This window comes from Parus major, chromosome 22, assembly GCF_001522545.3.
Source record: "Parus major isolate Abel chromosome 22, Parus_major1.1, whole genome shotgun sequence".
NCBI lineage: Eukaryota > Metazoa > Chordata > Aves > Passeriformes > Paridae > Parus > Parus major.
Window position 1 is genome coordinate 252143 of NC_031790.1, and position 11097 is coordinate 263239.

General features: G+C 64.3%; 2 protein-coding genes across 2 annotated transcripts in view; one reads left to right on the top strand and one right to left on the bottom strand.

Annotated features, from left to right (window-relative positions):
- Positions 1 to 4636, top strand: part of MAT2A (methionine adenosyltransferase 2A) — a 5126-nt gene extending 490 nt beyond the window's left edge. The window contains exons 2-9 of the mRNA XM_015648751.2: positions 1133 to 1210; positions 1292 to 1414; positions 1495 to 1607; positions 1682 to 1825; positions 1905 to 2123; positions 2500 to 2682; positions 2762 to 2895; positions 3240 to 4636. Of these exons, the coding sequence (XP_015504237.1) occupies positions 1133 to 1210; positions 1292 to 1414; positions 1495 to 1607; positions 1682 to 1825; positions 1905 to 2123; positions 2500 to 2682; positions 2762 to 2895; positions 3240 to 3342 (1097 nt within the window). The 3' untranslated portion in view covers positions 3343 to 4636. The remainder of the gene's footprint in view (positions 1 to 1132; positions 1211 to 1291; positions 1415 to 1494; positions 1608 to 1681; positions 1826 to 1904; positions 2124 to 2499; positions 2683 to 2761; positions 2896 to 3239) is intronic.
- Positions 4637 to 5003: 367 nt separating this feature from the next.
- GGCX (gamma-glutamyl carboxylase) lies at positions 5004 to 10907 on the bottom strand. The gene is made up of 15 exons (XM_015648740.3): positions 10885 to 10907; positions 10578 to 10790; positions 9899 to 10057; positions 9523 to 9688; positions 9066 to 9144; positions 8742 to 8848; positions 8147 to 8310; positions 7654 to 7913; positions 7295 to 7426; positions 6825 to 6976; positions 6401 to 6570; positions 6036 to 6166; positions 5821 to 5968; positions 5263 to 5452; positions 5004 to 5195 (listed from the first exon to the last, which is right to left on the bottom strand). Exons 1-15 carry the CDS (start codon positions 10895 to 10897, stop codon positions 5039 to 5041), a joined length of 2241 nt encoding a protein of 746 aa, XP_015504226.1. The 5' UTR covers positions 10898 to 10907; the 3' UTR covers positions 5004 to 5038.
- Positions 10908 to 11097: the final 190 nt, after the last annotated feature.

Consider the following 11097-nt stretch of genomic DNA (forward strand, 5'->3'; position numbering starts at 1 on the left):
GGGGCGGGACTCGGGGGGGGCCGGGGCCGCCGTGACTCAGCCGTGACTAAGCAGCTCCCGGTGCCCCCGCACGGCACGGGACCCCCGCCGTGGGCTGCCTTCCCGCCTGCATGCCGGAGGTAAGACGGGCCCGGTGACCCCCCCCCCACACACACGCCCCGGGGCCGGAGTGTCGCCCTCAGCCCTCCCCACGCCCTCCGGCGGTGCCGCTGATGTCGCTTGGCTGATGATGAAGTCTCGTGGGGCTACCCAGATGTGCCCTCCCGCCTTAGCTTGGGGAGGGGTTTACACTTCTCCCGGGCGGTGGTTGGAGCCCCCCCAGCTCGGTACCAGTCGGTGCCGGTCTCTCCCGGTCTTTGTCGTCGCCGGTTCGGGGCACACGACCGTTAATCTGCCGAGGCCGCTGCCGACGCCCAGCACCCGCTGCCTGGGCACACCCAGTATCTCTGAACCCTCTCGGCTCTGGCCACTGTGGCACTCGCTTTTGGGGCACATCCAGCACCTCCCGAGCTCCCACCAGCTCTGGATCCCAATTGGGCCCCATAGCTCTGCTCCTTCTTCTCACACCCCAGCAGCACAACCTGCGGCTGCACTGGGGCTCCCCCGCTCTGAGGTCCATTTCCTTACTCTCTCCCACCAAAAAGCACCCGGGGGATCTTCCTCCCCTCACCCCAGCTGGGCGCTGTCTCCTCGGCCAGATCCTGCCTGGAAGGTCGCTTGCAAGGACACCCGCAGTCCCGGGGACACGGGTGGCCCTTGGGACACCCCAGCCACCTTCCACGCACACAGAACACTCTGGGAGCAGGAGGGAGCTGGGTGTCCGGGGAGCTGGAACAGCTTTAGCTGAAGGCAGAGTTGCTGGAAGCTGGCATGCTGCGGATTTGGGAAGCTGGGATACAGATCTGATCCCCTCAGTGGTGCCACAGGGCTCAGCCTTAGTTGAAGCTGGAGCTTAATTGGGACATGCCTGGAATTCCAGTCTGGGGACAAGGCAATGGCTGTACGCACCCTGGGGGGGGCTCCTGGATTATGGGGGCTACAAATCCCTGTTCTGGAGGCTCCGGAAGGAAGGGCTGTGCCATGCTGGGCTGTCCCGTGCCACTGTGACGCCTCCTGCTCTCCATGTCCCCAGATAAAATCTGTGACCAGATCAGTGATGCTGTCCTGGATGCCCACCTCAAGCAGGACCCCGATGCCAAGGTGGCCTGTGGTGAGTAAGGGCAGCAGGGGACAGACAGCAGGTGGGAGACGTGGAGGTGACACCGTGCTGACGTCACTCGTGTCCCTGCAGAGACGGTTGCCAAAACCGGGATGATCCTGCTGGCGGGGGAGATCACCTCCCGGGCCAACGTAGACTACCAGAAGGTGGTCCGGGACACCATCCGGCACATCGGCTACGACGACTCCTCCAAAGGTGTGTCCTGGGCTGCCACCGCCTCAGTGACAGCAGCAGGGGTGGCACAGGGCTCACCAGAGCCCCGTTTGTCCCCCCAGGTTTTGACTACAAGACATGCAACGTGCTGGTGGCCCTGGAGCAGCAGTCCCCGGACATTGCCCAGGGCGTGCACCTGGACCGCAGCGAGGAGGACATTGGTGCTGGTGACCAGGTGAGAGCCAGGGCCGTGGGGTCGCTGTGCTGTGGCCGGGGGCTGGTTGTGACCTCGTTGTCCCTGTGCTGCAGGGGCTGATGTTCGGCTACGCCACGGATGAGACAGAGGAGTGCATGCCCCTCACCATCGTGCTGGCACACAAGCTCAATGCCAAGCTGGCCGAGCTGCGCCGCAGCGGAGCCCTGCCTTGGCTGCGCCCTGACTCCAAGACGCAGGTGAGGTGCTGGGGGGTCCACAAAGCCCTGGGGAGCCCCCTTTTCCCCTGGCTGGCCTCTGACTGGTGTCCCCTGGCAGGTGACAGTGCAGTACATGCAGGACCGCGGGGCAGTGATCCCGATCCGGGTGCACACCATCGTGATCTCGGTGCAGCACGATGAGGACGTGTGTCTGGATGAGATGCGGGATGCGCTCAAGGAGAAGGTCATCAAGGCTGTGGTGCCCCCCAAGTACCTGGACGATGACACCATCTATCACCTGCAGCCCAGCGGCCGCTTCGTCATCGGCGGGCCCCAGGTGCAGCTGGGGGCACTGTTGGGGGCAGCATTGTGGTGGCAGCGGTGACACCGTGATGGTGACATTTGTCATGGCACGATGGTGGTGCTGGCAGCGACACCGTGACGGTGGCAGTGATGTCACGGTGATGGCAGCAGTGATGGGTCAGTGCTGAGGGCTGGTGACAGCACGGTGACAGTGCTGACGTGGTGGTGATGACACCGGTAGTGGCACAGTGGGGGCAGTTGGAATGGTTTGATTGTGGTGAGAATGGCACAGAGGTGGCGTGGCTGTGGTGGCCGGGATAACGTGGCAGTGCTCTCAGCACGGTGTGGTGGCGGTGATGATGACACTGGTGACAGTGTGGACAGGGTTGAGATGCTGCTGTCCCCAACAGGGTGACGCAGGGCTGACAGGCCGCAAGATCATCGTGGACACGTACGGGGGCTGGGGCGCGCACGGCGGCGGCGCCTTCTCGGGCAAGGACTACACCAAGGTGGATCGCTCGGCCGCCTACGCCGCGCGCTGGGTCGCCAAGTCCCTGGTGAAGGCTGGGCTGTGCCGCAGGGTGCTGGTCCAGGTGGGTGCTGCTCTGGGTCATGGTGGGTGCTGGGACACCCCTCCCCAGGCCTCACCCACAGCCCTGCCTTTCCCCGCAGGTCTCCTATGCCATCGGGGTCTCGCACCCCTTGTCCATCTCCATCTTCCACTATGGCACCTCCCAGAAGAGCGAGCGGGAGCTGTTGGAGATTGTCAAGAAGAACTTTGATCTGCGGCCCGGGGTCATCGTCAGGTAACGGGCAGGGGGGTCTGTGCCGGGGGGTGGGGGTGGGCGGGGGTCCCTCCCGGAGCAGCTGGGGACCGCCTGGCGCCTGGACCCGGCGCGGAGCCGCTCGGCCGGACGGAGAAGGCGCGCTTGGGGCGCGGACGGGGTAAGTATCCGCCGGAGCCGAGCGCTTGGAGCTTCCCCAGCACCGGGAGCGTGCTGGTGTTTGGGAGAGCCGCTGGGGAAGCTCCAACCGCCCCGCGGGGTGGGGAGGAGGCAGAGGCGCCACTGTGGAACCCCCGGCCAGGCAGGGAAGGGGCGAAGGCAGGACCCCGGGGCCACCTGACTGAGTTGGGAATTGTGTATTCCAGGGATCTGGATCTGAAGAAGCCCCTCTATCAGAGGACCGCAGCCTATGGCCACTTTGGTAGGGACAGTTTCCCTTGGGAAGTGCCCAAAAAACTAAAATACTGAGGAAAAAGCATTGTTAGGGCTTTTCCCCCCACTCCTGCGGGCGTAGGTTACAGAGAAGCCCGTGGGCTCTGGGGGAAAGAGCTCCTGGTCCTTGCACCCCCCCGGCTCCCTGGCCCCACCATTGTCTCTCACCATCGTTTTGGTTGTGTGGGGACCACGTGCCTCTCCTGGAGCCCCCCCCGTCTCTCCCCAAATTCCTCTGGATGGTTATTAACAAATCTGTCTTTACTCCAAGCTATGAAACGGAGAAAAAGGCCCAAGTGCCCTCTCTCTCCTATGCCCCCACTGTCGCAAGGGCTGCCCCATTCTGGGTCCCAGCAGTCCTGCTGTGGGGGCATAACCCCGTTTGATCACTCCCCATTACCCCCTGAGCCCAAATTCCACTACATCAGTTTGGCTCCCACTGTCCCTGCCGTCCTGCTGCAGGGCTGGGGGGACACACAAACCCCTCACTCTGGCTCCCTGTGTGTCCCCCCCACAATCCTCATTCCACTGGGAGGATACTCATTCTGGCTCCCCCAGTCCCACTGGTGGGGAAGACACTTCCCATTCCACCTCCCCATCCCCTGGGACCTCGCTGGTGCTTGGTTTGGTTCTTAACCCTCATTTTTAGCCTCTTTTTGTTCCAATAATGCACATTTTGGGGGGGGACACGCTAAAACAGACCCCCAACCCCCCCCGAGGGTTCGGTACCAGAGGAAAACATTTTACATTCTTTATTTTTTTTTTTTTTTGGGTTTTAATCCAAAAGCTGAAGTGACTCCCCAACTGCACAATCCCTCCACTCCCCCAACTCTGTCCGGATTTTGGGGGGAAAGGGGGGGCATTTGGCGCTTGATACTTGAAGGTTTGGTGTATTTATTGTGCGCCGAGGCGGGGGCGTGAGTACAGAGAAGTCCCCGCGCTCAGCCGGCAGCTCCTGATCCCTGAAAGCCCCCCCTTCCCCTCCCCCCGCCCTCCCCCCAGCCCCAGCAGTTTGGGGTGAAACGGGGGGGGATTGGGTTTGTTGGGGTGCCGGGGGTGCCCCGGGCGTGGCGCTGGTGGCTGGTGTGGTACAGAGAAGCCGGCTTGTTTACTGCCCGCCCAGGCTCCGGTCCCCAGAGTGCCTTGGGGAGAGGTGGGGGGGGCTTTCTCCTCCCCTTGAGCATTTCTTTTTTTTTCTTTTTTTTTTCTTTTTTTTTTTCTTTTTTCTTTTACTATTTTCGGGAGGTTTCGTCCAAATGTTTTAATCCACTGAATCCAAAAATGAACTCAAAAGGAAAAGAATCTCAATAAAAGCGATGAGTTAGATGGAGCCCCTCGAGTGTGTGGGGGAAACGGCTGTAGGGGGGCAGCTGCCAGCAGGAGATGGAGAAATTGGGGTACAAGGGAAGTGTGATAGGGGAGACTGGGGTGCTGGGGAAACTGAGGCACGAGGTTCTGGGATATGGGGAAGGCAGTGGGGGAACTGTGCAATGCAGGAATGGGAATTGTGGGGAGTTGGGGTTTGGGGAAATAACGAGGAATTGGGGTTTGGGGGAAATGGGGACGGGGGAGGCTGGGGGGGATGAAGCAGGAGGGGAACGTGGCTGAGGGGAAGGGGATGGAGATGGGTGCAGTGGGTGGGGAATGCACAGGGGAGAGGGGAGAATCGGGCACGGGGAAACCGAGGCACAGAAGAATTTGTGGCTTAAAAAACGACATTTATTTCGGGTGTTCAGAGCTCGGGGCCCCTCTGGGCCCCCCCATCGGTCTCGGGCCGAGCTTCCTCCTCCTCCCCGCGCCAGCTGGCAAAGGCCACCTCCTGTGCCAGGCGCTCCGGGGACGGGCGGCCCAGCGCCAGGTTCCGCAGCGCGATCAGCGTCATCAGGGCACTGCGGGGACAGCGGTGACAGCGGGGCACGGCAGGGGACGAGGGGACACGGGGGCTTTGGGACTCACCTGCGGCGGAAGAGGAAGAACTTCTTGCGCAGGAAGCGCCGGAGGCGCTGGGCCAGGCTGGACTCGAGCTCTCGCCGCTGCTCGCGCTGCTCCCGCCGCAGGAACAGCGAAACCAGCGGGTCCAGCGGGACCCCCGCGGGCGGGGGCTCCCCCAGGATGGGGCGCAGCTCGGGGGGCAGTGGGGACTGCTCTGGGGAGTGAAGGTGATGGAGGTTTTGGGGTCCCTGTGATCTCCCCAGCTCAAAACCAGGGATTCTGGGGGTCCCCACGATCCCCCCCAGTCCAGTGATGGGGATGTTGCCGTGATCTCCCCACCCCAGTGATGGGGTTGGGTGTCCCTGTCATCCTCCCATCCTGTCGCTCTCCTGAGAACGGGGTGACTGAATTTGGGGCTCCTGCTGTCCCCCACCCCAGTGACAGCACCTGGGCTCACCAGGGACTGAGGTGATGGGGACTCTGGGGTCCCAGGAAGCAAGGTGTCAATGATTTTGAGATTCCCAGCTGTGGGGTGTCAGGGGTTCTGGGGTGTCAGGGGTTCTGGGGTCCCCCCTGCCTCACCAGTGCCATTGCGCACACGCTCGCGCAGCTCCCGCAGCCGCGTCAGGTTCTGCTCCAGCTCCAGCGCCGTGGTGTTCACGTACAGGTACATGTAGCACGAGGGCTCCGGGGACACCGTGTGCACCTTGTGGTACTGCCCCGCTGGCAGCTGGGGGAGAAGGAGTGTTGGCACCCCCAGGCACCCCCAAGCCCCCTGGGGACCCCCCGAGCCTCACCTGCATCCCCTCACCCTCCTGCAGTGAGCGGTTCTGCTGCTGCTCCAGCAGCTCCACCACCACCTTCCCCCGCAGCACCCGCAGGCTTGTGTTCCCCAGGTCTTCGCTCACAAAGTTCTCCAGGTGCAGGCCTGGAACACAGCTGGCTCTGTCCCCCCACCCCAAACCCCACCGAGCCCTCAGGTACCCCCCATGCCCTCTACTCCCTCCCACTGACTGCAGGGACCTGCTTGTGCACCCCAAAACCCCCACTCAGCCTCGGGATTCTCCCACCCGTACCCAGCCCTTGATCCCCTGGGACCCTTCGTTCCCTCTCCATGCCCTGTACCCCCATTACCCCTTCCCCAGGACCCCCAGGACCCCACCAGGGAAGTCTGCAATGAACACGGCGTCCGTGTGTCCGTCCAGCTGCGCCTCCAGCTCCTGCAGCCGCTGGCGCCACGGAGAGAGATCCACGAGCAGCGGGAGCAGCCACGGCGTGGGGGTCCACGGGGACCACGGGGCACGGACCAGGTCCACCCGGGGGTCCACAAGCCTGAGGGGACAAGGTGTCACGACCCCACAGCACCCCCAAATCCTGTGCCTGTCCCCAAACCGCTGCTGGCAGTGACTGGGGGACCACAACAGCTCCATGTGTGGGGACAAGGCAGCAGCACCCTCGCGTGTCTGCGTGTTCCCCCCAAACCCGTGTCCTCCCTGAGCCCAGCTGAAAGCATCAGCTCCAGCAGCACCCAGAGCTGTGGGCCCACAGCTCCCACCCCTCCCTGTCCCCCTGTCCCCCTGTCCCACCTCTGCTGGAAGCGCTCGTTGATGGACACCCAGACATCGAAGTAGATCTGGGGCTGGCTGATGTTGTAGCGTGGCAGGAGCTGGCTCAGGCAGGCCGAGTACTGCTTGAGCATGTCCGCGTGGTCCCGCCAGCGCCGGCTCTGCGTGAACGCCTGCAGGGAGCTGGGGTGAGGCACGGGGACAGCGGCGTGGGGAAACTGAGGCAACGAGGGATGGGGAAATGTGAGGGGAAATGGAGGCACATGGGGAAAATGAGGGATGAAGGAAACTGAGGCCCAAGGGGGAAGTCCTCGTGTTGGGGAGCGATGGGGTTGGTCACAAGGGGGAAACTCGGGCATGGTGAGAAAATGAGGGACTGGGAAAACAGAGGCCTGGCTCAAAACACCGAATTTATCTAAACTGATCAGAGACGCCCATCCCTCTGCAGCCCTGGCTCACCCCAGTCTCAGGTGCTCCCAGGGCTCACTCACCCCTGGTTTCAGGTAGCCCACCTCCCCAGTGAGCCCGTCCCTGTAGGTGATTTTGACGTGCTGGTGGAAGCGGGAGTGGACCATCATGTCCCAGGAGTAGCCATAGAGCCCGTTGGTCCAGTTGTTGTAACCCTGGAGACAAAGCACAGTCGTGTCCCCACTCCACGGGACAGGGACCCCCACACCAACCATCAGCCCCCTTTTACCATCCTAAATTCCCACCTCACATACCAAATCACGCCCTATGTGCCCCCAAATGCCCTCCACATCCCCCAGTCCCCTCCCTGTGTCCCCCAAACTCCTTCCTCCTCTTAGATCTGTCCCCAAACCACCTCCCCATTCCCTCCCCCTGTGCCCACCTGGGTGATGAAGTGGGAGTAAGGCAGGAAGAGCTGCTCCAGCACGTAGAGGATGGTGAAGGCTGCGGCCAAGTGCTGGCGAGGCTGAAGGCTGCCCCGCACTCCACGACCCCCGTAGTGGCAGTCAGGGCTGGGCTGGGGGGGCTTCGTGCTGGGGAGCCACCCCTGCAGCCAGGGCGGGCAGCGGGCCACGAGCCCCCGTGGCCACTCAGGCCGGCAGAAGAGCCCGTTGGTGGCCAGCATGGTGTAGGAGAACATGCCTGGGGGGAGGACACTTAGAGACCCCCCTGCACCTGGGGTGGGGGGTGCCCCTGTCTGGGACAAGCTGGGGGGTCCCTACACAGGGCCAAGATGTTTTTGGGGTGTCTGCACGCCCCTGTTCAGGACTGGGGGGGTTTTGGCCATGGAGGGTGGGAGCCTGCCCTGGTTGGGGGTACCCAGGGGTCCCGTGTCCAGGTTTGAGATGCTCTGGGGGTGCCTTGTCCCCCCTCACCGATGCTGAAGAGCTGGGAGTTCATGCAGTGGAAGTAGGTGACAAAGACGAGAGCGAGGGGCCGCGTGGCGTCGAAGAAGAGCAGGAAGCCAGCAGAGAGGTCGAGCACCAGCCCCCCTCCGTGCACCACCAGCCGGCTGGTCAGCTCCTCAGACATCACCAGCCTGGCCACGGAGCCTTCCTCAGCATTGGCCTCACCCCAGCACTGTCCTCAGCCTCACCCTGTCCCCTCCACATTCTTCATCCTCAACCCAAACCCATTCCCCTGTTCCCTTCCTCATCCCAGCCCCATCCTAACCCCAGTCCATCATCCTCCTTCCCCAACCCCATCAAACCTCCTTCATCTCATCCTCACTGCACAACCCTCCCCAGCCCAGCTCTGCCTTCATCCTCATCCCCTCCCTACATCCTCCTCACCCTCCTCACTGTGCCCCATTCCTGCCACCCCATCATCACCCCCTCCCCAACCTCGCCTTGGTCCCATCAATCCCTTCTTCACCCTCCTCATCCTCATTCCAAAGCACCCCTCACCCCCATCCCATCCCCACCACTGCACTGTCCTCCTCCTCACCCACCCTCTCACCCCTCCCCTCACCTGAAGGGTGCAAAGAGCCAGTGCCGGGCGAGGGTCCCCATGGAGAACCCCCCGACCCAGTCGGTGTCCAGCTTCTTCAGCCCCGCGATGAAGTACACGATGAACACCTGGGGGGGGCAGGGTCAGGGGGTCCCGGGGGGTCCTGGGGGGGTCCTGGGGGGTCCTGGGGGGTCCTGGGGGGGTGCTGAGGTGGTTAAAGGGAGTGCTGGGGGGGGTTATGGGGGTCCTGGGGGGGTCCTGGGGGTCCCGGGGGGTCCTGGGGTGTCCTGGGGGTCCCGGGGGGTCCTGGGGGGGTCCTGGGGATCCCAGGGCAGGGACACCCACCTGGGCACGCAGCAGGGTGTAGTTCCACAGCGGGACGTGGGCATTCCGCTTCTGGGGACGGAAGAGCCCGTCCACGGACCTGCGGGGACACGGGGGGGACAAGGCCACTGTCACCAGTGCCACAGCCACGTGTCACTGCTCAACAGGAACACAAAGGGGACAGAGTGCCAGGGGTGACAGCAGCTGGGCACACAGTGCCACAGGGATGTACCCAGGGACACAGAACCACGGAGACCCCACGACCTGTGCCACCCTCCAGGGACCCAGTGTCACGGGGACCGTGGGGTCTGGACCACCCCACTGGCATCACAAGGGACCCCAAAACCTCTGTCACCCCTTGGGAACCCCAGCCCCATGTCACCACCTTGCTGCCTTGCAGTGCCCCAGAGCCTGGAATGCCCTGTGTCCCACAGGATCCCTGGGCTTTGGGGGTCCCTGTAGCCCCCCAGGTGCCCACCCGTAGCGGTCAGCACCCATCAGTGCCAGCTGGAAGCCCAGAAGCCCATAGAGGTAGGAGTGGTTGTTCCAGGAAGTTTTGTCCAGCAGCAGCAGGTACCAGTAGGGGCACAGGAACGCGATGCAGCTCAGCCGGTAGCAGCAGCCCAGCATGATGCCCAACGCTCCTGTGGGCACAGAGCCCCTGGTGTTCCCCTGTCCCCTCCTGGTACCTCTCCCCAGCCTCCCTCAGCTCCCCTTCCAGCCCCAGTCTCCATCCCCGCGCCCGTTCCCACCCCAGAGCCAGTCCCCACCATGGTTCCTGCCCGTATCCCACCTCCATTTCTGCCCCAGTGCCATCCCCTGCCTGCCCCATTCCTCCCGGTCCCGGTGTGTACCCAGGAACATGATGGTGTAGAGCATGTACATCCAGTCCAGGGGCAGGGGCTGCAGGAAGGGCAGCAGTGGGAAGCGACACACGTCCAGCCCGTCCAGGTACCGCTGGTCCAGGTGCCCCAGGCCCCGCTCCTGCGGCACATCCAGGGCCATCAGCAGTCCTGGGGGGATGAGGGGGGGACCCAGCGTCCATTGGTCAGTGGCTGTGTCCCCATGTGTCCCCAGGGAGCCCTGGGTGTCCGGGCAGGCACTGACCCCTCCACCCGGCCAGGCCATTGCCCAATCTTTGCTCCTGTGCTGACGTGTCAGGGCCGGACATTGCCAGGGCCCCCCGGACCTCAATTCCTCTCCCTGAACCCCTGCAGACCCGGCTTCCCTGTCCCCCCAGAGCCTCTCCATCCCCCCCAGAGCCCCTCCATCCCCCCCGGAGCCTCTCTGCCCCCCCGGTCCCCACTGCCCCGTTTCTCCTCTGCCCACCCCCAGCCCTCCATCTCCTTCCCCCCGGGGTCCTCCTGGATCCCCCCATCCCGGGGGTTCCCCGAGCCCTCAGAGCCCTCCTAGCCCCCCCCCGGTCTCCCGCAGTTCCCCGGTGTCCCCCCGTGCCCGGTCTCCCTGTCCCCTCGAAGCCCTTGGGGCTCTCCCGGTCCCACCCGGGACCCCCCGCTCTCCGTCCCCGCTGACCGAAGGCTGCACGAAAAGCTCCGAGCGCAGCGGGGTCCTGCGGCCGGTGCAGCAGGCGGACGAAGCGGTGCCATCGCGTCAGGTCCCGGAGCTCGAACCCCAGCAGCCGCCGCGCCAGCCCGGGGCCGGTACCGGAGGACTTGGGGGACCCGCTGGGGTTCGGGGGAGGCCCCGCCGCCTCCCCCCTCTCCGGCCGCCTCCGCCGCGCCGGGCCTGCCGGGGGTCACAAGTCGGGGGTCACGGGGGGTCACGGGGGTCCCCGAGGGTCCCCGAGGGTCCCGCGCCCCCCGCCCGCCACGCTCCGTACCCGCCGTCGCCATCGCCGCGGCCCCGCCCCCCCGCCGCACGTGACGGCAGCGGCAGCCAATCGGCGATCGAGGGGGGCGTGGCAACGAACCACACCCACATAAACACCGCCTCTCATTAATCAGACCCCGCCCCTCATTAATCAGACCCCGGCCCTCATTAATCAGACTCCGCCCCTCATTAATCAGACTCCGCCCCCCTAGACCCCGCCCCC

Excerpts from the sequence above, each read along its gene's own strand:
- GGCX (XM_015648740.3), bottom strand. Across the intron at positions 10,058-10,577 it reads AGCTTTTCGTGCAGCCTTCG|GACTGCTGATGGCCCTGGAT; the intron begins GTCAGCGGGGAC and ends TCATCCCCCCAG. Across the intron at positions 6,571-6,824 it reads AACGAGCGCTTCCAGCAGAG|GCTTGTGGACCCCCGGGTGG; the intron begins GTGGGACAGGGG and ends TTGTCCCCTCAG.